This window comes from Pseudonaja textilis, chromosome 9 (assembly GCF_049901715.1).
Source record: "Pseudonaja textilis isolate UNSWEBS1 chromosome 9, rPseTex1.2, whole genome shotgun sequence".
Classification (NCBI taxonomy): domain Eukaryota; kingdom Metazoa; phylum Chordata; class Lepidosauria; order Squamata; family Elapidae; genus Pseudonaja; species Pseudonaja textilis.
Window position 1 is genome coordinate 7462904 of NC_141998.1, and position 23241 is coordinate 7486144.

The following is a 23241-nucleotide window of genomic DNA, read 5'->3' on the forward strand; positions in this document are numbered from 1 at the left end:
TGCTCACTCACATTGATTCTCCCATATTGAGGTAACTAATATCTCCCATATTTAGTTTAACCCTTTAGCTGATGCACCTCATAGGTCCTTTGGTTGCTATCTGCAATCCTGGGAAGTATCTACACCAGGAGTGTCCAACCTTGACAACTTTAAAACCTGCAAATTTAATGCTGACTGGCGCTTTCTAGGAATTGAAGTTCATAAGGCTTAAAGTTGCCAAAATTGGACACCCCCAATTTACACTGAGAGATGATTACAAGCCCTATGCATTGTGCTTGAACCATTGTTAACTGGTTTTAGTGTGAGTTAATCCACTAGTGTGAATTAATGCTTAGGGCAAAATCCCCTGATGTGTTTTTTTTTAATGGGAGGAGGCAGCTGTTATAAGTATGCTTTCTGAAATTGTATCTGCTTTGCAAAGTATACTATACTAGGTCTAGCAAGATGTCCCAACACAGACCTTATGTTAAACTTTGGTGAAAAGTGAGTACTTTGCACACCATACACATAACCAAGCCTTGTTCTTGACTTACCTTTTCTGCCTAGAGTTGCCTTTAATTACTTGTTTATTTATAATGTTGTGTCATGACAACTCAGATTAGTAATAGCCATAATACTTAGACTTATATACCTCCCCATAGTGCAGTACAGTAGCATATTGCCCCCAACACTCTGGGCCCTCATTTTACTGATCTTAGAAGGATGGAAGGCTGAGTCAACCTTGAGCCCCATTAGGATCAAACTCCAGGCCGTGGGCAGAGTTTGCCTGCAGTACTGCATTTGGACCACTGCGCTACTAGATTAATAGCTGGTCTCTGGCTAGGCAACTATTAGTCCAATAAGAAAATGAGATGAGTGGTAAGACCAATGGAAAGCACGTCCATTCCATTTTTGTGCTCTTTCATTTATTATGAATGGGAATGCAAAATGTGACTACTAAACACCTAGGAAGGTGAACGGAAGGTTTATCTTTCCCACCTCACTGATGGTAGACTTGGGTGAGTCCCCCAGAAGGATTCAAAGACCCGGGAGTTACTTAAGGGTGGTAGTTGAAGATGTTGGCTTTAATTGCAATTAGCCACCTTTGGTTTATGTCTTTCTTTCTCCATCTGTTGCTTTTGTTTTTCAGCCATCTACAATTACAAAGCAGTCCAGGATGTGGAGCTCTCTTTACAGGTTGGAGATACCGTTCACATCCTGGAGATGTATGAAGGTAAGCAGACTCTGGATTGCCAAGAGAGAATTGGAAGGGCTCCTAGGTCCAGTGGGAGACAGTGAGTTTTATATTTGAAGGTATGGATCAACAAAATAGAAAGAGACAAAGCAAATAAATCTCAGGTGATGAAACCCAGTGATACAGATTATTGTTGCATCAGTTCCAGAGAGATCACTCTTAAGATCTGAAGCAGGAATTTCAAATAAAAGAAGCTGTGAAGATCGATATTATTTTCCACTGATGGCCAGTCGGTTGCTATATGATCCAGCTGCTCCTTTCTGCCTCTTCTGTAGCTTGATTGTGGTGTTTTAAAGTTTTACTGAGTAGAAATGCACAGGTGCTCCAGTATAATTGCACCATGATTATTTTGGCATGAGTAAAAGATGCATGTGAGAACAACTACAAGAAGGAGCAGTTCTGAATGACTCCAAAGTTCTCTGGATACACACAGGTAACTTTGAGAAGCCCACAAGCAGGTCACAATAGCCACAGATGCAATTGCATCCAAACCTAAAGACTCTGTTTGGCTTTTGTAATTAAATGTAATCTTGAGTCTGAATTCAGCTCTGGCATTCTAATCACTGTGGTAATCTAGTTTAACCTGAGGCTCTCTCAGCCCGGGATTGTTGGGGAATGATAAGATTATAATCCAGCATACCTGGAAGATTGGGTCAATAGGGAAGGCTAAATTGGACCTCCTTAGTGGAATTTTTACTGACTTGCCTGGATTTTTATGGCATAGTGTGGCTTTTGATTGATCGTTATTAACGGATCCCTTGCTGTATCGCTAACTTTCCCTGCTAGAATGGATGAGCGGCTGCATGTGTGATTCATCCCCTACTTAACTTCCAGCGTGTTTCATATACTTCTTGAAAGTTGCTATTTCATTGTTATGCTCCAACAGACCAGAGAATACAATTTGAACTAATCCACCTTGGCTGGAAAGAGAATTGAGTCACGTGAGGATTGCAAAGGGGTGCTGAGTCTCCATTTTTATGGTGTCCTCCATTCTGACAGTGTTAAGTTAGGAACTGCATAGCCTGGATTCACAGCAAGTCAAACCAGCTGCTTAATTAACCCCTCGTCTAGGCCTTTATTTTATGCTCAGGTTGGCTTGTCCTCCACATCAGAGAGTCAGTTGGAGCTCAGGTGCCAAAAAAAGATTTTTTTTACTGATGCTGTATTTGCGGATGCATTTGAGGGTAGGGGATTTTTTTGCTAGGGGTAGATTTAATGCAGCAGAGAACCAGGGTATTGGCTGACCTTGCATATGTGAAAGAGAGACAAATAAACAAAACTATTGATCCCATTCCCGATGAGCCATTTAAACTCGATCAGGGCTGTCAAACTTGTGGCCCATGGGCCAGGTTCATCACACTCTGGCCATGACCAGTTTAGCGAAGGGGGATATGTCACATGACGCCACTGTGACGATGCGAGTTTGATTCCCCTGAACTGGATGGTTAAATCAGAACCAGCATTTCCTATCGGGAAGAACAGTGACAATATTTTCTCCTACCCACAAAGGAAGGCAATGTGCTTTGAGAACCAGTTTGGTTTAGTGGTTAAGTCACCAAGCTACCAGACAAATTCCTTGTGTGTCCAATCACACTTGGCCAATAAAGAATTCTATTCTGTTCTGTTCTATTCTATTCTATTCTGTTCTATTCTATTCTAGAAAGTGGAAGATTGTGAGTTCAGTCTTAGCCACAAAAGCTGGCTGGGTGATTTTGAGCCAGTCACTCTCTCTCAACCCCATCTACCTCACAGGGTTAATTGTTGTGGGGAGTATAGGAGGAGGCATATGTGTGGGGATCCACTTTGAGTTATTTGCAAAAATAATAAAGCTGGGATACTAAGTTAATAAATAAACCTAATATTAATCCCCGCCTTGAAAAATCTGTCCATAAACAACGATTTTCAAAGTACTGCTGGAAGAAGTTTGAGGTTTTTTTCCCCAACAACGTACAATATTGGGAGGTCAAGGAGAGTGTTCTGTTTTGTTTAAAAAAGGGGGAGAGGGTCGTTCTTTTAAGGAAGGGGCGGGGGGAATCTTCACTTCCTTAACCAAGCAACAACATTTTTTAAAACTATCTCTCTTTTTCATATGCTAGATCAGTCCATCCTCTGGTTCTTTGGCATGTTAAATCTTTGTTAGGAAGTAATTCCTTCCTTTCAACTCATAGTCTTCAAATGGAACAGCAGTTGCCCGAGAGTTCTCCTTGTTTTTCTTTTCTGCAAAAAAACCTGAACTTTGACTGCAGCTAGTATCAGGGTAATATATATCTACCTATATCTCTCACCATATGGGATTCCGCTCTTTTTGAGTAAAGAAATATACTCACATATAAGCCTGAATTTTTGATGGACCTGTTAGAGAAGCAAAGTTGGAAGACCTTCCTCTAAAGCCTTCCAGTAGACAGGTGGAGAATCAGAGCATCTAGATAGGTGTGCCAAATTCAAAATTGAGTATTCATGGGATATGGAACAAAATTGAGGAGTTATCTTTAAAGTTTCCACTTCCTTCATCTACTTTTATCCAACTGGAAATCTGGTGGATGGACTGAGTCATTCATTCAAATGAATAAGGCCACAAAGTTCAGAAACTGATTCAAGAATTTGTTTCCTTATTTAGCTAGTGGTTGTTGCAGTGCAAAGAGTGAAGACCAGGTAATTAATGGCTGACTTCTGCTTTAATGCAGGAAAACTGGTCCCCGCTGATTATTTATTTGTTATGTTTGAACACCCCCAAATTTCATAGATCCTTTTGTCATTGATACAACTTTGGAAGCCCTGCTGTGTGGTTATCAATTATATCTGCCTGTCTGCAATTCCTATTTTGGCAAATGTATATAGGATATACTTTTCCCAATAATCCTGATGCAGCCAGATTTACAATTCAGTGGAGATTTTGGAGATAAGGAGGGAGAGAGGAGAGGAGAGGAGAGGAGAGGAGAGGCTTAAGAGAGAAGCTAACTGCTCCAACAAAGAGGCAACTAAACAAAACATATCTGAGAGCAAATGAGAATCATATCGGAGGAATGTAATGGAGTCTTTGGAACACTCATGGAACAGGCACATTTGGCCAGCTGGAGACCTAAATAAGAACTCCTGATAGCATCTCTTGTTATCACATCTGCTTTGTGTCTAGCTTGCCTAGTTGAATTCCTGGGCTTTCTGATTAGCAGGCTTTTCTATATCTGGCCATGAGATGCTTGTGTGTGTGTGTGTGTGTGTGTGTGTGTGTGTGTGAGAGAGAGAGAGAGAGAGAGAGAGAGAGAGAGAGAGAGAGAGAATGGCTATTGTGGTCCATGGCAGAATTTATCAAATGAGCTGAAACTGGTACAGTTTGTTCCAGGCTGAAAAGGGCCAGAGCTGGCATCTGGTTTGTTTATTTCTCAATGACGACTGTTCACAGCAATGACAGCATCCATCTGGGAGACACCGCTTGCCTTGTTTATAGCTTTGAATTGAGTTGGATATTCCGTGTTGAGATCTCTCTCCCTCCCCCTTCCTTCCAGACCCAGAAACAGCAATGTAGCACAGGACCATTTCATACTCTGGTTTCATTTTTCTAAAAAAAATATAAATAAAAGCATACTCAAGACATCAGCAGATTATATCAGGGAGTGCAGCACAAAATATATATACAGTACTCCTTCCTCCAAAAAATGTGCTTCTCTCTGGCTCATCTGAATAGCTTTATGGTATCTCAAGGGTTCCTTTATTATATTAATTTTCCTTCCAACTTTGGATACTCCTAGTTGTCATGCCCCTAGAGTCTGAATCCGAGGAGGAAGCCGGACAGCTGACAGGGAATGGGAGTGTGGCTCCCTTAGCTGTGACCAGGCTGGGGGAGGGCAAAGTTCGGCTGGGCAGAGCAGGGTAGAGATAGAACAAGGAAGAGGGAGTTCAGAGGAAGAACCAGGCCCACCCCCTCTTCATCCAAGGGCACGCAGGGAGGAATGGAGAAGAGAGCAATGTGGGTTTTGTGACTTACAAAGAGGAAAGGGCCCTGATTCCCTTCATTAGCCACAGCTGGGAAGACAGTTGATAAGAAAGGCAGGTTGCGTGCAGCAGGCTGCTGGGAGCAAACATGGCTTTATCCTGTGTTGTCATGGCTTAGCTGTGTTCTTAGCGTCCCGACCGTGTGAGTTTTGCCGTGCCTTTAAGTCTGAAATTCTTGCTCCTGCCCTGCCAAATTAATTACTTCAGTTTGGCTTGTTTGGACTTTAAGTTACAGTTTATGTTGCTCATGTTTTAATTTTCTGCAGTCAAAGCCTGTTCCTTCGAGAGTTTTTCTCCAGCCAGAAGGTAACCTGGCCATTGGGAGCAAAGTTGGAGATAATAAAGGGACTCCAACTGATTATCTGACTGTGTTGCCTTTGTACCAGGCCCCTTTGGGTCACCACGACAGTTTACAGTATTGGTTTTTCCCAGCAATCTTCGACTTACCACAGTTCTTTTAGCGACTGTGTTTCAACAGCACTGAAAAAAGAGACTTATTTTTATGATTTTTCACATGATTGCAGCATCCCATGGCCATGTGATTTATATTCAGATGCTTGTCATTTGGTTCATATTTATGTCGCTTGCAGTTTCCCAAGGTCATGTGATCCCTTTTTACAACCTTCTGACAAGCAAAGTCAATGGTTACTAACTTAACACCTAAAGTGATTCATTTGACAACTGTGGCAAGAAAGGTCGTAAAATGGGACAAAACTCACTGAACAAAATTCTCACTTAACCCCAATATGTTGACCTCAGTTGTGGTTGTAAGTTGAGGTCTACCTGTATTGCATTTTTCTATTTGAAGAAATGTTCACAATTGCTTAAGAATTGTTTCTGTGTTCTATCTTTAAACGTAGTTTAAAACCAGGAGTCTCCAACCTCAGCAACTTTAAGACTTGTGGACTTCAGCTCCCAGAATTCCTCAGCCAGCAAAGATGAATTCTGGGGGTTGAAATTGCCAAGGTTGCAGACCCCTGGTTTAAACTACTTTAAATGTGGTTAAAAAGAGCCCATGTGCTAGTTTATCACAAATTGTTTGGGTTTTGTTCTAATTCTGCTAATCTCAGGAGATTATTGATCTACAAGGAGTTCTGTTTCAGTAGACTCCTAATTAAGAGATTCTCATTTTAGGTATTTTTGTAATCTTGGCTAGTGAACTGGATCTTTGACTGCAAACATGTTATTAGTGTTCTCCAAACTGGTATCCTCTGGATAGATTAAATTGAATAGATTGCCACCATAATCCCCAGCCAACATCTGAATCATTAGGGATGTAGCCCCAAGTTTATAAGCAGTTGCAGAAAGAGCAAAATTCCATATATGACCTTTTAAATAATCAAATTCAAACATGTGTAAATTGCAGCTTAAATCTTGTTGAATTTTAACTGTAATTTAAATAGCTTGTCTGGCAAGAAATTTTAACTGAAAGATGTTGAAATTGGTTCCACGTTTAAAAAGCGCATGTTTGTTGAATTGTTCTACTAAATTCTGAAAATAATTTATGATTGTGAAATCATTTTTGTGTATGTTTTCTTCTTTCTTGACAGACTGGTACAGAGGCTACAGTCTTCGAAATAAATCCAAAAAGGTATATATGTTGTGTCTGTACATTAATTCCTCTGAACCTTCACTCTTAAAATTTATTTGGCATTCCTGATGCAACTTCATCTTCCATCAGGCTTCTATCACATCTCCTTTCTCTCAAGCTTATCCTAAATTGTGATAGCATTTTAAAAAGAATATTCCTTGATGTTATGCATTCTACATTTTTGTGACCCTGCTGCCTTTCCAACAGCTTTTTAGTCAGTATCAAAAACCTCTCAGCACATAGGAATACAATAATTCAACATTAAGAGAGTGAGAATCATTCTCCAAGCTTGTGGGTTGGTATCCGAAAATTTCGTTACCAGGCTAGATAATATCCCCAGTGGAGTTTAGGGTATGTCAATGTCAGTTATAAGGGCTTTAGGTGTGGATGTGTCAAGTGGGGGGCTTGTGATGGATCAGCTGCTGAGTCGTCAGAGTGTCTTGTGATGGGTCCTGTGATGGAACGAAATGTTTGGAAACCAACCCACAAGCGCGAGAACAAACCTTCACCCTACACCCAAGCTACAGATATTCATCACTATTGCAATTCAATATTAATTAAGCAGAAGGGAAAGAAAACGAATCACTCTGTTCCTGGCCTTTATGATTTAAAAAGCTGAGGGCCCAAGGATACTATTTGGTGGAAGAAGAAAAAAAAGGACCAAGAAGGCATACCAATAGTTAATACATACGATGGAAACATTGTCTAGTTCCTCAGAGGTCTTGAAGATTGGTGGGAGCCAACAGATTATGAAAAATAAGGATACGCTGAAATTATCCTGCAAGTTGAGTTAAGAATTAAATCTTGTTAACAGTGTGACAATCTAATAGCAAGCTCTTTTACCAGAAGCATGCTTCAAAGCAGGTGTGTAAACAGCAAAAGCCTGGTTTAGAAATAGAACCAGTTTGCGGATAATTGGATTATGAGGAATGTTTGCAGCATTCAATCTAAGGGTCACATGCAGCCAAATTTTGAGGTCACAGTTCAGTTAATTAACTACTTTGGTGATTAAGGAAGTATGGAAGGTGTGGATGTGTTTAAGTAAGTTCCTGTAACTGATTTTAAAAAATATGATGCAACGTAAGCAAATGAGTTCATATTTGTGTAGCCTCGATTATGAAAAATTCAATTTTGCATGATGCAAAATTTATTTTGTTTTCTTCGATCTTCCCAAGGCAAAGAGTGAAAAGTTCTACCAGTGAGGTATTCTATACAGAATGCAGAAAGGGAATAAGACTTAATCAGACAAAATAATTGAAGGCATGAAGAAATGTAGCTAAATCTGGTTTTTGTCAAAACTGTTTGCTAAACTTCTCTAGGTCTTACGCTCTTTGCACAGCGTCTTTGTGTCTTCTGTGTCTCTCTCTCTATTGCTTGCCATTTGCACCTTTACATTTCTCACTTAGAAGATTTCATTGGCTTCAGCCAGCCCAGACTTTTTCAGTGTAACTTGGTCTTTCTCTTGAACCATACTCTTCACCTTGGTAGGATGGGCCGGGTGTTGTCCCCTGCCCCGAAAGACTGCTTGCTGTTTTAATGCTGATGCAACAATTTTTAGCACTGATCCTACTAAATTATGGGATGGCCTTCAAGGGTATGGAAACAAAGGGGGCTTTGAGCCACCAATTGCCAACTGTATTGTAGGAGTTCTGTTCAGTGAATAGGAATTCTGGAGTTAATGATCATTTCACTTAAATTTTGACAAGTTTTTTTTCTGACAGATCCGTAGAGTTTCCCTTTCCATCCCATCCTATCCATCATTACTTGAATTGTGATTTTTTTTTCCTGGATTCAGTACAATACTTAAGGCACCATTTTAATTTCCTGTTGAATGAAATTCACTTTGGGAGATGTGATAGAGAGAACTGGTTTTCTGTTTTCCAAATTCTTTTTCTTTGAACTACATCCAGATCCCATCCAGACTGGAAAGGTGATTTTAGATTTCCCGGGCAAGCAAGCAAGACAAGCCAGAATCTAACTACAGTAGCTACTTTGCACTCTTGGATATCCTCCATTGTATCACAGTGGGATAATCAAAGCTTTAAACTCTGTTGGAGCTATTTCCATATTGATGCTCTGTGTGAAATGTATTAGTGTCACGGAGTCTGTCTTGATCTATGGAAATTATTCACCACAGCAAAGTAAGCTTTGCGAGTGGTTGGGGATCTTATTCGCAATGTTTTCCTCAGATCTTTAATCCACAGCTCATTTATCTTTCTGGAAAGACTTTCTTTTTGAGGGAGGAATAGGTGAAATCCTATCAGTCTTTGAGCTGTTGATGTGCATAAACAGTTTGTTTCACTCACAAAAATGATACTTAGCTGGGATATCAGAATGAGGTATCACTAGAGCCTCTAAAACATGGCAGCCGATCTTTTTCTGATGGTGGCCAAAAATAGACTAGGAAGCATTAGGGAGAGGTGGATCTGAAATGTTTAATTTTGGGGAAGGAGGTAGATTTTCCAAAACTGACATTATTAAAAGAAACACACAAGTTATGTAAGGACATTTTGATCAACTTTGTGTGTTATTTATTACCCTAAAAATGAAAGGTTCTCTTTGGCTTTAGGGAAGAATGGAACTTTAATTCATAACTCTTGATTTATCTGGAAGAAACCATATACCAGTGGGAATCACTGAGTCACTGACTTGGGTGGCCATATAATTTTTCTTAAATAAATGCTGTATATTAATACAAAGGAACCGTTGTTTGCCTACTGTTGGCATTGGCTTTAGAGCTTAAAAAATCTAATACATTTCAATCTACCAGTATATTTGGACATCAAATTGAAGCATAAAAATTGATCTTTTAAAAAGTAGAAGTTTGTTGATTTGAATAATTGATGCAATCTACAAGGAAAGGGACTGTCTGTGATTAGACTGTGTAGAAAACCAATGAAAAATTGGAGGCAGAGTTAATTAAAGGAAGGGTTGGGAAAACTGCATGGTTTTGCTGCTTATGAATATAACTACTACTTCTAGGACTGACTTACCATTTGCATAAAATTAAGACCAACAGTGGGAACTGCAATTCTCTAATGCTTTCAGAGAAAGCATCAGAGAAAGCATTAGAGAATTCCAGAAAAGAATGTCTTCTCTTAACCCCCTTCTTTTTCAAATTATCACATTTATTAGCATGATCTTTACATTAGAGGGATTCTTCTTCTTGGATTAAAATTGCCGGCACAGCTTCTTTGTGCATAATTCTAAAAGCTACCAGTGATAATCAATTAATATTGCATTGAAAGGAGTTCTTTACGGAAATATGCCCCCTTCTCTGCCAGAATATAAATGAATATAAAACCTTCCCACAATAGTTTTTTGTGGTGGTTTTGAGTCGCTCAGTGATGCTACATACTAGCTTTCCTACTAAAAACTTTCAGGATGATTAGGACATCAACAGAGGGAAAGTTTAATATCTCTTGTACCTCTCAGAATCCTTTGGATCCTAAATGTAAGGAAGATAGCATCCTATCAGTATTCCAAGAGGCAGTTCTAGTGTTTGGAGCAACAAGAGAGTTAAAAAGCAAAGGTTTAGAAAGCTATGTAAAGAAAGAAGTGGATCACTTCATCTCTGATAGTTCAGAGAACCTCACATAAGTGTTGTACGTTATGATTCTTGATTCGTAATGAATGTATTTTTTCTTTATGTATACTGAGAGTACTTGCACCAAATTCCTTGTGTGTCCAATCACACTTGGCCAATAAAGTATTCTTTCTATCTATCTATCTATCTATCTATCTATCTATCTATCTATCTATCTATCTATCTATCTATCTATCTATCTATCTATCTATCTATCTATCTATCTATCATAACCAATATTACAGTACCAATAGAAGATAATATTTGTAACTCAGGATTGAAATGTGGGGTCCTTGGGGCTCTCTGAGCTTGATGGTTTTCTTGCACTTATAACTTATCACTCACTTTTCTTCCTTGTTGTAGTAGAGGAAGAAATCGTTCATTGAGATTATCTTAAAATCACCCATCTTTGAGTTGTTATAGGAAATAGTAATGATTTTGAAATCCATGATGGTAAATAGAGCTGTTGGGCTAGAGTTTCTGAAGTGACAAAAGCTTGAACCTCAGATTTTTGCTTTCATAATTCTCTACCCATTTGATAAAGTCATAGATTGTTTTGTCTTTTGTTTAGGGTATCTTCCCATCAACCTACATTCATCTCAAGGAGGCAACGGTGCAAGATGGTGGGTGAGTAGCTAAGATCTTTTAAAAAAATTTTTGCAATAAATCCTAGAATTCTTTTTTTTTTAATTACACAGGTTCCATTCTGTGAATCAAGTCCTGCAAGCAGTTGTTTGCATTATTTCATATAGTATTCACAAGTTTTGTTTATACAGAATAGCTGAGAATGAATATGAAATAGTGTCTAGGAGATGGACAGGTGAGACTGAGGAAAGCTTCCTTTTAGCCCCAGACCACATCCAGAATGAGCCAAGTTAAACTTTGGGAACTTTTTAAAGCAATAATGGTAGAATATTTTGATAAATAAGACATGAACATGCAACATGTATATATATAAATCTAGTAAGTCCTAAAAAGTGTTTGTTGGGCAGAGTTTGTTGACCAACAATAATTCCAACCACTTTTCTATAGGCAAAATGAGACAGTCATTCCTAGTGAAGTTCCACTGGTCCAAGAACTCACCTCTACTTTGCGAGAATGGGTAGTGATCTGGCATAGGCTGTTTGTGGTAAGTACTAATTCTCTTTATTGGGCCACCATAAGTCTTCTCCCAAAGCAAATAACAGGTTCAGGTGGATAAGCTTTATTAGCTATTATGATCAGAGGAACAATTTTAGAAACCATCAAGAGGTGGTTACACTTTGATTTGATTTATATCCTGCCTTTCGTTCAGAAACTGAAGCTGGCATGCATAGTTCTATGTCCCATGTTTTTCTTTTAACAATCTTGCAAGGTAAACAACGCTGGCTAAAAGTTACCTAGTATACTTCCACTGTGCAATATGGACGTGTGAAGATAAATTGGAAAGGCAGGAAGATATAAGCAAATACATCCTATTCGATGTTCTGATATATGGGTGTTTCATTCGGATTCAGTCTAACCCTTTGGGGAATGATTAAGTGGAAGGCTATGAGTTTTCTGTGGGTCCTTTGAGCTAGGTTGTTTTCTTGCAGATGTTTCATTACCCAACTAGCTAACATCATTAGTGGTAGAAGGTGGATAATTCTCTGGTTATATACAAGTGGCTTGCCCTGTCAATATTGGTAGGAGTATTCTTGGTTTCTTGATTAGGCTGTTGTTTACAGTTTGATTATTTGTGTGAGTGGGCATTTCCTTCACTGAGGTATTCTTTATTGATTGATTGTTGGTCTGATATTAATCCTCTGTTAGTTTCTGCTTATCTGGGTGTTGACTGCTGGCATCTGCCAGAAAACAACTAAACTCAAAGGGCACCAAGGATTCCACAGTTCAACTCTGAGCTACAAATATTCTCTTATGAGTTTCCTATTAGTACAGGATGACTTTGCTGTGTTATTTGTTTAATTTTCTGTTTTTCATTTCTTCTCTGTTCTAGGCAAACAAAAGCTCCCTTTTTCGCCATGTACAACAGATGACCTATAGTTTGATTGAATGGCGATCTCAGATCCTATCGGGCACTCTCCCCAAGGATGAGTTGGCTGAACTCAAGAAGAAAGTCACAGCCAAAATCGATTATGGCAACAGGTAACACAGGCTGTCTTTCTCAGACTTCAGTCACATCCTCACTGTCAGGGTTCCAAGGAACAAACCCAAGGCAACCTGGAGTTTCCTCAAAGTATGAATTCATTAGGAACGTCATATTGGCACATCTGGAGAAAACCCGACTCTGAAGGACCTGAGGTTTTTCCCACCCAAATCAAACCCCCAAGTTCTTTCCCTCAGGTCACATGTCCATCACATGATCCAATCAGGATGCAGCCCCAATTCCGGCTGGCTTTGGTCCACACCTCTCCAACACCTGGTAGCATGTCCTTGGCTCCCACTGGAACGAATGTTGTTTTGTCTACACATCCCCAGCTATCTCTATCTCCTCCCTCACATTCCCACAGCTTCAACCGGCCCTGCTGTGGCAGTCCTGAAGATGCTCCCCAAAATGGCTTCAGGGCTGACACTTGGACATTGAATAACTAGAGGTGCAGGTTTGAGAATAAAATGTTCTTGGTGTGTCTAGATATGATGGATCAGCTTGTTGATATCAGAGTCTCCATGATCTCATGAGCCCAGCTCTAAAATTTGAGTTTATGGACTTTTCAGGCTCAGGGATTTTATTAGGACAGAGGTCTCCAAACTTGGCAACTTTAAGACTTGTGGACTTCAACTCCCAGAATTCTCCAGCCAGCTATTCTGGGAGTTGCAGTCCACAAGTTTTAAAGTTGCCAAGTTTGGAGACCCCTGTATTAGGATATACAATCCTGTAGTCCTCGACTTACAGCAGTTCATTTAGTAAATGTTCAAAGTTACAACAGCACTGAAAAAAGTGACTTGTGATCGTTTTCACAGTCGACCTTTGGAGCAGCCCCATGGTCAGATGATCAAAATTCAGATATTTGACAACAGGTTCTTATTTATGATGGTTGCAGGGTCCTGGGGTCATGTGATGCCCTTTTGTGACCTTCTGACAAGCAAAGTCAATAGGGAAACCCAATTCACTTAACAACCAGGTTACTAACGTATCAACTGCAGTGATTTACTTAACAACTGTGGCCAGGAAGGTTGTAAAATGGGGCAAAACTCACTTAACAAATGTCTCACCATAACAATAGAAATTTGGGGCTCAATTGTGGTCATAAATCAAGGACTACCTGTACAGAGCAATTTGCTTACTTGAGTATATTTTGTTGATTTTCTCCATTTGGTTTTCTTAACTTTCTTTCGCTGTTTGTTCATTTACTGTTATGCTCATATTGTCAGCTCCCATTATTCATCTCATAAAGGCTGAGAGTCCAATAATGGTTGCAAAGTGCGCACTCGCCACCAACTAAGATCCGTCTCTGCTCTTGACAGCTGTGGATACCAGCAGCGTGCTGGATATCTGAAACTGTATGTTTTCAGTCAAGGTTCATGGTAAAGATTTTTTCAACCCCTCCTCCCCCATTTGCACACAGCACAGGTTTGCAGGGAGGATCTTCCAGCTACCTAAAGTCATAGATACAACGTCAAATAAAAACATGTCTAAAAACAAGCTGTTTGCACAACCCTTTAGGTTATATTTCCATTTCATTTTGGATCCTACTTTTCTTTGTCCTCCTGCCCTTTTCCAAAGACTTCTTTATGGTTGATACGCCAAGCTTGATTTCACACTAGATTATGGGACAAGTGGAGTGAATGGAGTGAATAAGCACAGTGTTGTCCAGATGCCAGAGCTAGTGCCTGAGGAACAGGTGCTGGAGATTTTGATTCTAAAGAGCTCTAGAGGATGGAGATACCTCCAAATCTACCAGACACCTTGTTTCCCTTGTGCACAACAAACATCCTGCAATAGCTTGGCATTTTTTTAGATCGTTTGACTTTATAACTAGAAGGAAAAGGGGGCTGAACTTGCAACTCAATTCCTCCAATCTGCCCACCTACCCTATTAATTCATACATACATACATACATACATACATACATACATACATACATTCTTATGTGTATATGTTTGCGTTTGAGAGAGAGAGAGAGACTTGGAAATTAAGCAGAATCAGGCTTGATTATAGTTGGATGGCGATTACCATGAAATGTCACAGTTTTAGACTCTGGTGGAAAGTTGCCAAACTTCCTAGAAATGTCAATAGCAAACTACTTCCATGTGGCTGCCAACAAAACTGCAAGATTGTCAAACTTCTTGTGACTCTGTAAACCGCTTAGAGGGGGCGGTAAAGCACTGTGAAGTGGTATATAAATCTAAGTGCTATTGCTATTGCTGTTGACTGATGCTAGACTACAAAGCCCTGCAGGCAGGGATTCCAGGATATATGTACAGTAACTCTTTGGGTAAGCTGATTTGTTGTAATACCTAGGAAAGCTTTTCAGGAGTAAATCCAGCAACTACAAAGTGTAAAGTGTAAATTCTGCTTAAAGTAGAAGCAAACTACTAATTTTGCACTTCCTCCTCTACTGGGATGGTGCAGTGGGCTAAGAATCTGCAAATTTGGGGATATAAAAAGCAGTGGACATCTGGGTCTTGTTATAGCAACATTCTGGTCTTCAGCCATCGCCCACCTTTAGAGCCCTGATATAGATTGGTTCTAGAGAGGTCCGACATTTGGATCACAAGTAGGCAAGGATGCTTTGAATCCAACACTAGCAATATCCAGATTTTGTGCGCCGTTTAGTTACTGCAGATATTAATGCCCATCCAAATCAGTTAGTTTTGGATGTTTAGTTTATGTGGGGTTCTTGGTGCTTTCAAAGCTTGGTTGTTTTCATTAACAAACTGGTAATATCTTCAGTGTTCCATTCTCTTCTATTTAGCTTATGTCATGCTTTGGTTTGGTTCATGTTTCCTGTTTTGTTTTGTTCCCTGCTTAGAGTGAGACAGACAGTTATATAATGGATCAGACGAATAAAATGTAAAAGAAACCCTTAGATCGGGAGTGTCCAACTTGGGCAGCTTTAAAATCTGTCTATTTCAATTCCGAGAATTCCCCTGGGAGATGATATTCACAGGTCTTAAAGTCGCCTGGTTAGACACCCTTGCCTTAGATACTACATTTATTGGTAGCCACAATGTTGCTTCATCAGAAGTATTTGCTGAACATTTTAGTTCTTGTTTGAAGCTTCCTAAAAATCTGAAAACTGCGTAGGGGAAAATTTGGATAACTCGTGGATACAGCTACCTTTAAAGTGGGACCTTTGTAGTGAGGAACTTCCATACTTTCTGTTCCAGATTTTGTTAGTAAATTATTAAAGTATATGTGCACTTCCTTTAGCTATGCAAAATTCTTTCACATTTTCCTTGAATCTGGGCAGTGTTACTTTCCCTTATATGAAGTGTTCAGTTAGCTTTCAGTGATACGCAGATAAAAGAAGACTTTTAAAAACACTTGCAGGAAATAGATATAACTTGCTCTAGGATTTGGGCTCTTAGTTTAATTGAAAAAATATTGTCTTTAAATTGCAGAGGACAAAGGTTATCTGTCCGGATTTTTTAGGTCTCTTTCTTTGCTCTTGTCCTAAAGGTGATTTGTCAAAAGGCAACTGGGCTTTCTTATTTTTTTCCTTGAAGATGTTTCACTTCTCATCCAAGAAGCTTCTTCAGTTCTGACTGAATGGTGGAGAATGGAAGGATTTATATTCCTTGCAGTCTTCTGGTCATTGGCATTCAATCTGCAAATCATTGAAGCCACTTGGAGGTTTATCTATTGCCTCAGATCACCTGAATAGTGCAAATAGGTGTGGAGCCTTCTTGGAACTGATGAAAGGACTGTGTTGTAAACAGGAGATAGATGGTGTCACATCCCTCCTCTTCTGTTGAGAGACAACTGTACAGATACAGATTAACAGAGTTGGAAGGGACCTTGTAGGTCATCTACTCCAACCCCCCACCCAAGCAGGAGACCATTTCTGACAAATGGCACTCCAATCTCTTCTTGAAAGTCTCCACTGATGGTGCTCCCACAACTTCCGAGGGCAAGCTGTTCCATTGGTTTTGATTGTTCTCACTGTCAGAAAGTTTCTTCTTATTTCCAGGTTAAATCTCTCCTTGTTCAGTTTCCATCCATTATTCCTTGTCCGGCCTACAGGCGCTTTAGAAAATAGCTTGATCCCCTCCTCCCTGTGGCAGCCCCTCAAATATTGAAAGACTGCTATCCTGTCTCCCCTGGTACTTCCCTTTACTAGACTAGCCATGCCTGGTTCCTGCAACCGTTCATTGTATGTTTCAGCCTCCAGTCCCCTAATCATCTTGGTTGCTCTTCTCTGCACTTTTTCTAGAGTCTCAACATCAGTTTAATGTAGATGGCCTCTTTGACCTATCTTTCAAATCAGCAGTCCTCTCTGTCCAGAATGTGGGCTTTGCTGTCTTCAAATGCAGAATCTGACTGCTGAATTTTGTCCTGAGGGGTTTATTCTCCTGTGTTCTTCTATGTCTCCTCTTTGCTCTTGATTACCTTCTTGTTTTTCTGGATTATTTGCAAGGATTTTGGGACTGGACCTGGTGGTGCGAGATGATAATGGGAACATACTGGATCCCGATGTTGCCAGCATGATTTCACTCTTTAAAGCACACGAGACAGCATCCAAAAGAATTGATGAAAGGATCCAAGAAGAAAAGGTACGCTTTTTTTTTTTTTTTAGTATATTGTTTCCTGATCAGGAAGCTGGCGAGAAGTAACTTTATGCAATAATGGAACCCAAAAGAGTTTCACAGTGGCCTAAAATGTTGTAAGTCTGTGGTGAGGCTATGCATCAACAAATAGAACGTGTACTTCCTTCTCAACATTGCAATATCAGTACAATCAATAATTGCTGTGCTTTTTTTAGAAATGGACAGCAGATTTTTACCTAGGATTAACTTTGTTTTTAAGGGAAGAAGAATTGAAAATACTTTCTGGGCCTAAATGAACATTTCACCATTTCACTTTGAAGAAATCCCTTAGATGAAAAAAAAAAAATCAGAAAGACATCCAATATTTTATCTGGGGTGGAGTTTAAAGGCTGAACTCTTGTGTACATGCTGAACATGCATTCACCAATGGTAGAGAAAGGATTAACTTGCTCAGATTTCCCCTGTTATATAACCATCTTCCTGAGTCTGTTGAACCCTGGTTTCTGATTTAGTTCAGCCTTCTATATGTACCTTACACTGGATTTGAAGCCCAGCAGATTGAATTCATCAAACAGCAAAAGGGAAATTCTGATATTTGCTTCATGAGCATGTTGCAAGCATAAATAAGATAGAGCTGGGTTTAATGCATGTTCATTAAAAAGAATTATGCTGTTTTAGCATTGCTAATAGCCCATGGAAGAAAGTTTAATTAAAACTCCCATGTAATGAGATAAAAACTTCAGACTTTCTGGGAGTTTTGTTTGATTAACCTCTTGATTCAAATGTAGAATAATATTTTGGAAGGAGAAAGTGTGTGCTTAGAAACATAGAAAATGGCAGAAAAAAAGAGTTAGCGGTCGATCAGATCTGTCTGTCTTCCTTCCTTCCTTCCTTCCTTCCTTCCTTCCTTCCTTCCTTCCTTCCTTCCTTCCTTCCTTCCTTCCTTCCTTCCCTCCCTCCCTCCCTTGCTTCCTCTTTCTTTCTCACTCTCTTTCTTTTTCTTTCTTTTTCTTTTTCCCACTCTCTTTCTTTTTCTTTCTCTCACTCTCTTTCTTTCTCTTTCTCTCTCTCTCTTTCTTTCCCTTCCTTTCATTTTTATATTTTATCTACTTTGATTTTATTTTTGTTAGATGACTGTCATGTTATCTCAATTAGTGATGTTTGATCCACCTCATCCACTGGACATTGGTTTCAAGCTTCCACCACTCTTCCTGTGAAGTACTGCTTTCTAACCCTACTTTTGAACTTCCAATTTACATTATGGTTGATATATTGTGGTGCCTGGCATCATCTTAGAACTGAGAAAAGAGTGCTTGCTAGCTCCAGCTTTTAGAAGTAGAATTTGAATTATAATAAATGTATTTATTTATTTAAAATAGTTCCAGCTTTTATAAGTAGAATTTGAACTGTAAGCCACCCAGAGTCACTGGATTGAGTTGGGCAGCTATAGAATTTGAATGAATGAATGAATGAATGAATGAATGAATGAATGAATGAATGAATATGCATTAACTAGTGAAGGTATGAGTGTGTATTCAGATATTTTGATCTTCTTTTAGTTGACCACAAAATTCATTTAATCACAGCCCGGATTCTGCATACATGCTGCCATGGTGTGTGAACATACCACACTTTCACTTTTAGGGAAACTATAATAGTCTTACTTAGATAATGGCTAGAAAAACAGACAGTTTTATTAGATAATTTAGCTCTTCCTACATTCTAACTTTTCCTTTAATTTCTTATTCCCAACAAGTCTCTTCAGCAGAATGTAGATCGACGAGGACAGTCTATCTTTAATAACACCCACACTTACAGCCTGTACATCAATTTCAAGAATTTTGTCTGCAATATTGGTGAGGATGCAGAGCTGCTTATGAGCCTTTATGATCCAGACCAATCCAAATTTATTAGGTATGTTGCTAGTGGAATCTTTTTCTAAAACCTCTCTATTGGTTGTATGTTGCAGTATGGTAGCTATTATGACTTTAATGCTTAACAGTACAGGTAGTCCTTGACTTACAACCAGAATTGAGCCCAAAAATTCCTAAGTGAGTTTTGCCCCATTTAATGACGTTTCTTGCCACAGTTGTTAAGTCAGTCACTGCAATTGTTGAGTTAATAAGACAGTTGTTAAATGAATCTGGCTTCCCAATTGACTTTGCTTGTCAGAAGGTCGCAAAAGCCGATCCCATGACCCCAGGATGCTGCAACTGTCATAAATAGGAGTCAGTTGCCAAGCATCTGAATTTTGAACATATTATCAGGGAGATTCTGTAATGGTCATAAGTGTGAGAAATGGTCACAAATTGTTTTTTTTCAATGCCATTGTGACTTTGAACAATCACTAAATGAACTATTGTAAGTCAAGGACTATCTGTATGTCATACAGGCCTCTCATGAAGATGAAAAGCTGACTTTTAGTTTGAAGAAAATAACTGTCCCTTTTCATTAAAAAACGGGGACCTGTGGTTTAGCCATTATAATTGATTAAAGTGAGAACATTTTGTTGCAAATAATATACAAGTGCTTTAGATCTATCTCTTCTATCACTTTCCCCTTCGTTGATCTTATTCCTAAGGATGGGGAAAATCTCAAACACTATAATTTCCATTTAAGGCAATTCTTTGTGCCCTTATTCTCTCTCTCTCTCTCTCTCTCTCTCTCTCTCTCTCTCTCTTGGACACTGGCTCACAGTATGCTGCAATTTAGGATCAGAAGGACTTCCTTGTTTGATTTCTATAAAAGCCAAAGCACCTGAAAAATCTGTTTCCCTTTGACATTCATCTTGGACATAAAATTGCCTTGGCATTGTTTTAATGCTGGGCAAAGTGATTTGTATGTCATGAACAGCCTGACTATTGTCTCTTATTATGGTTCATCACACAGTCAGCCAAATGTTCAGACTCGATTTGACACTTTTGTCAACCTATTGAGTCTTTACCAAGGACAGGCAGATCCAGATGTTTGATAGACCAATGGTCATCTTGTCACTTCTAATCTGTTCAAGTGGTGCTCCATTGTTTGGGGATTACCTTCAAAGCACTTACACAGTATTACTATTTGCAATATTAAAAGTACTACCTTTGCTTTCTTTTGCCACAGTCGTTCTATTTCTATTTGCAGGTCTTTTATTATTATATTATTACTATTATTTTAGTGAAAACTACCTGGTTCGTTGGGGAAGTAATGGAATGCCGAAGGAAATTGAAAAGCTTAACAACCTTCAAGCTGTCTTTACGGTAAATTTTCTCTTTGCCTTCTGAGTTCTAGCTACTGGCAGATAACTTCATTTTTATAACTGTGATCCTTTGATATCTTCGTTGTGATAGCATCATTGGGCAAGGAGCCATGCTGTGAATGGGAGGGGTCAACATAATCTATTTCATTGTCTAACAAGCACAATGGTTTTGAAAGATGTCTCATATTTATCTCCATAACAAAGCCAACTAACTTTTCAAAAAGGTCATTTTGACACCCAACATGTACCTGGTTGCTTTGATGCTCAGCCATACCTTGAATAAGAGCTTTTTCCAACCAGTCGGCCATGCAATCTCTGATCTCTGATTTTAGTGTGTTCTTTATGGTGTATCTCAGGGTTTTCCAAAGTGTTAATACTGAATCCCAAAAGTCAATTGGATTCTCACTGTTGTTATTCAGAGTATTTTTTAGTTAAAGTAGCATTTATTAAGTTGATTTCATGTAATAAATCTTTGGGAGTTGATGAACAATCAGAACATTCATAAAGGGGCCAAGGAGCAGAAGAATTTTGGTAGCCCTGGCATATTTGGTCTGTTTTATCCCCTAATCTTTCAATTTTGGGGAAAAAGGCTTACCTAAGATCTTGGAACTGTCCCCAGTCCTAGCCAATAATGCTTAAGATACAGTCTGGAAAATTTAGTCACTTTAAAAGCTAGTATGTATGGGAACATAATCATTAGGCAAGGTTCTGCATTCTAAAGTTAGTTTTATTGTTTATACCAACAGTGGTTGGTAATGAGCATTCTTAACAACTGCCAAATAATGCAGTCTTCCCTAGAGGAAGAAGATAATTACAGGTAGTCCTTGACTTACAACAGTTCATTTAGTGACTGTTGAAAGTTACAACGGAACTGAAAAAAGTGACTTATGATCATTTTTCACATGAACAACTATTGCAGCATCCCCATGGTCAAATGATCAAAATGCAGACGCTTGGCAACTGACTCTGTGATGATCCAGGGTGGGATACAAAATAAACACAGTCACAAAAAACAGGTGAAGCCCCTTTTATTCCTTCACTTTGTTTCCAAGCTCCAAATATCCTTGACTGGAGACAAAAAAACTCCCACACAAGCAGTTACAAGAAGGATGAAATGCTGTTTAAACTAAAAATGCAGTTTAAATTATAAAGAGTACAAAACAACACAAACCAGGCAAGATAAGGGCTTGAAAATGTCCATGGATATCAGAACACACACTGGGAAGAATGCCAAACTCAGAGATTAACAATAAATTAGAGATATTTCCACACGTTGTTTCCAGCACTTGCCCGTACACATGTTCATCCTCTTAGCCAGTTGTCACAGTTGCAGCCCATGAAGAGGATCAAGGCCCTCTCCTCCCGAGGAGACCATGTCTCTCCCATATCCTCTCCTCCCTGCTTGCCCTAGGATGGAGAGGGGATGGGCCTGGGTCCTCCTCTGACTGCCCAGCCGGCCTCTGCCCTTCCCCAGCCTCCTCCACAACCTCCAGAGCCACACCTCCACTCCCTGTCGGCTGTTCCTACTCTCCCTCAGAATCAGTTTCCACCAGAGGCCTGACAGACTCATATTTATGACGACTGCAGAGTCCTACCTCACAAACAAAGTCAATGGGGAAGCCTGGTTCACTTAACAACCATGTTACTAACTTAAGAACTGCAGTGATTCACTTAACAACTGTGGCCAGGACAGTCATAAAATGGGGCAAAATTCACTACACAAATGTCTCACTTAGCAGCAGAAATTTTGGGCATAAGTCGAAAGCTACCTGCACCAATTTAGCCCACTTTATTTGGGGCATCTTGGCAATGACTACCCTTCCCCCCCCGCCCCACATGCCCAATTCACCCCAACTTCTTCCCATCCATGGAGCTACGGGAGAATTGATATTGCTTCGCTGTTGTTGGAACAATGTCCATTCCTGTTTTCAATTTCACTTTGGCAGAAAGTCCAAGAGACAGAGGTATTTCCGCTGCAGCAAGGAGGAGGAGTGAATTTACCTAATCCAGCTAATAAAGATTGCAAACATAAAGTAGAAGTTCATTCTGCTGATTCATTTCCCCTTGGCACAAAAAAATACTCCTTGCATAAATGTTGGTCATTTGAACACTCCTAATAGAAATTGGCCTAAGAGCTCGTTTGGCACAATGGTTAAAGCTGCAGCCCAGGAACCGGGAGACCATGAGTGTTAGTCCTACCTTTGGCGCAAAACTAGCGGGGTGACCTTGTCCCAACCCAGCCCTGGGAAGGAGGCAAACCACCTCTGAAATCTTGCCAAGAAAATTGTTCAGGCAATCACCAGGACTCAAAGCTGACTTGAGGGCAAATTTTACACACACACACACACACACACACACACACACACACACCAGTTTTGATATACATCTATCTATCTATTTATTTATCTGTCATCTATCTATAGAGAGATAGAGAGATATATCAAAGCTGGTGTGTGTGTGTGTGTGTGTGTGTGCTAGCTTGGTGCCTATATAGGCACCAAGCTAGAAAGCAGGAGACCGTGAATTCTAGTTCCACCTTAGTCATGAAAGCCAGCTGGGTGACCTTGTCCCAATCCTTCTCTTCCAGCGCTGGGAAGGAGGCTTATAAAATCTTGCCAAGGAAATTGCAGAGACTTGTCCAGGCACTCACCACAAGACAAAGCTGACTTGGAGGCAAAAAGAAAAGAAAAAAAAATCCTACATACATTCATGGGTTTTGGACTATATAATATAACTAAATTAGAATAAATTATGTTTTGTTTCTCATGTGATTTATTAACTTTCCAGTTAATGGGGTGGGTGGCCATCTGAATGGGTGGCCATCTGAATTAGCAAAAAGATGATTGACAGAGAGAGAGAGTCTCTCTCTCTCTCTCTCTCTCTCTCTCTCTCTCTCTCTTCTTCTCCTC

At 39.6% G+C, this 23241-nt stretch overlaps 1 protein-coding gene across 3 annotated transcripts in view; it reads left to right on the top strand.

Moving 5' to 3' along the window:
- Nucleotides 1-23241, top strand: part of DOCK5 (dedicator of cytokinesis 5) — a 124339-nt gene that overhangs the window by 26303 nt on the left and 74795 nt on the right. For all 3 annotated transcript variants that reach the window (XM_026714901.2, XM_087938874.1, XM_087938875.1), the window contains exons 2-9: nucleotides 1130-1213; nucleotides 6775-6815; nucleotides 10973-11028; nucleotides 11434-11530; nucleotides 12377-12525; nucleotides 16962-17097; nucleotides 18848-19005; nucleotides 20252-20333. In XM_026714901.2, coding sequence (XP_026570686.2) covers nucleotides 1130-1213; nucleotides 6775-6815; nucleotides 10973-11028; nucleotides 11434-11530; nucleotides 12377-12525; nucleotides 16962-17097; nucleotides 18848-19005; nucleotides 20252-20333 — 803 coding nt within the window. The remainder of the gene's footprint in view (nucleotides 1-1129; nucleotides 1214-6774; nucleotides 6816-10972; nucleotides 11029-11433; nucleotides 11531-12376; nucleotides 12526-16961; nucleotides 17098-18847; nucleotides 19006-20251; nucleotides 20334-23241) is intronic.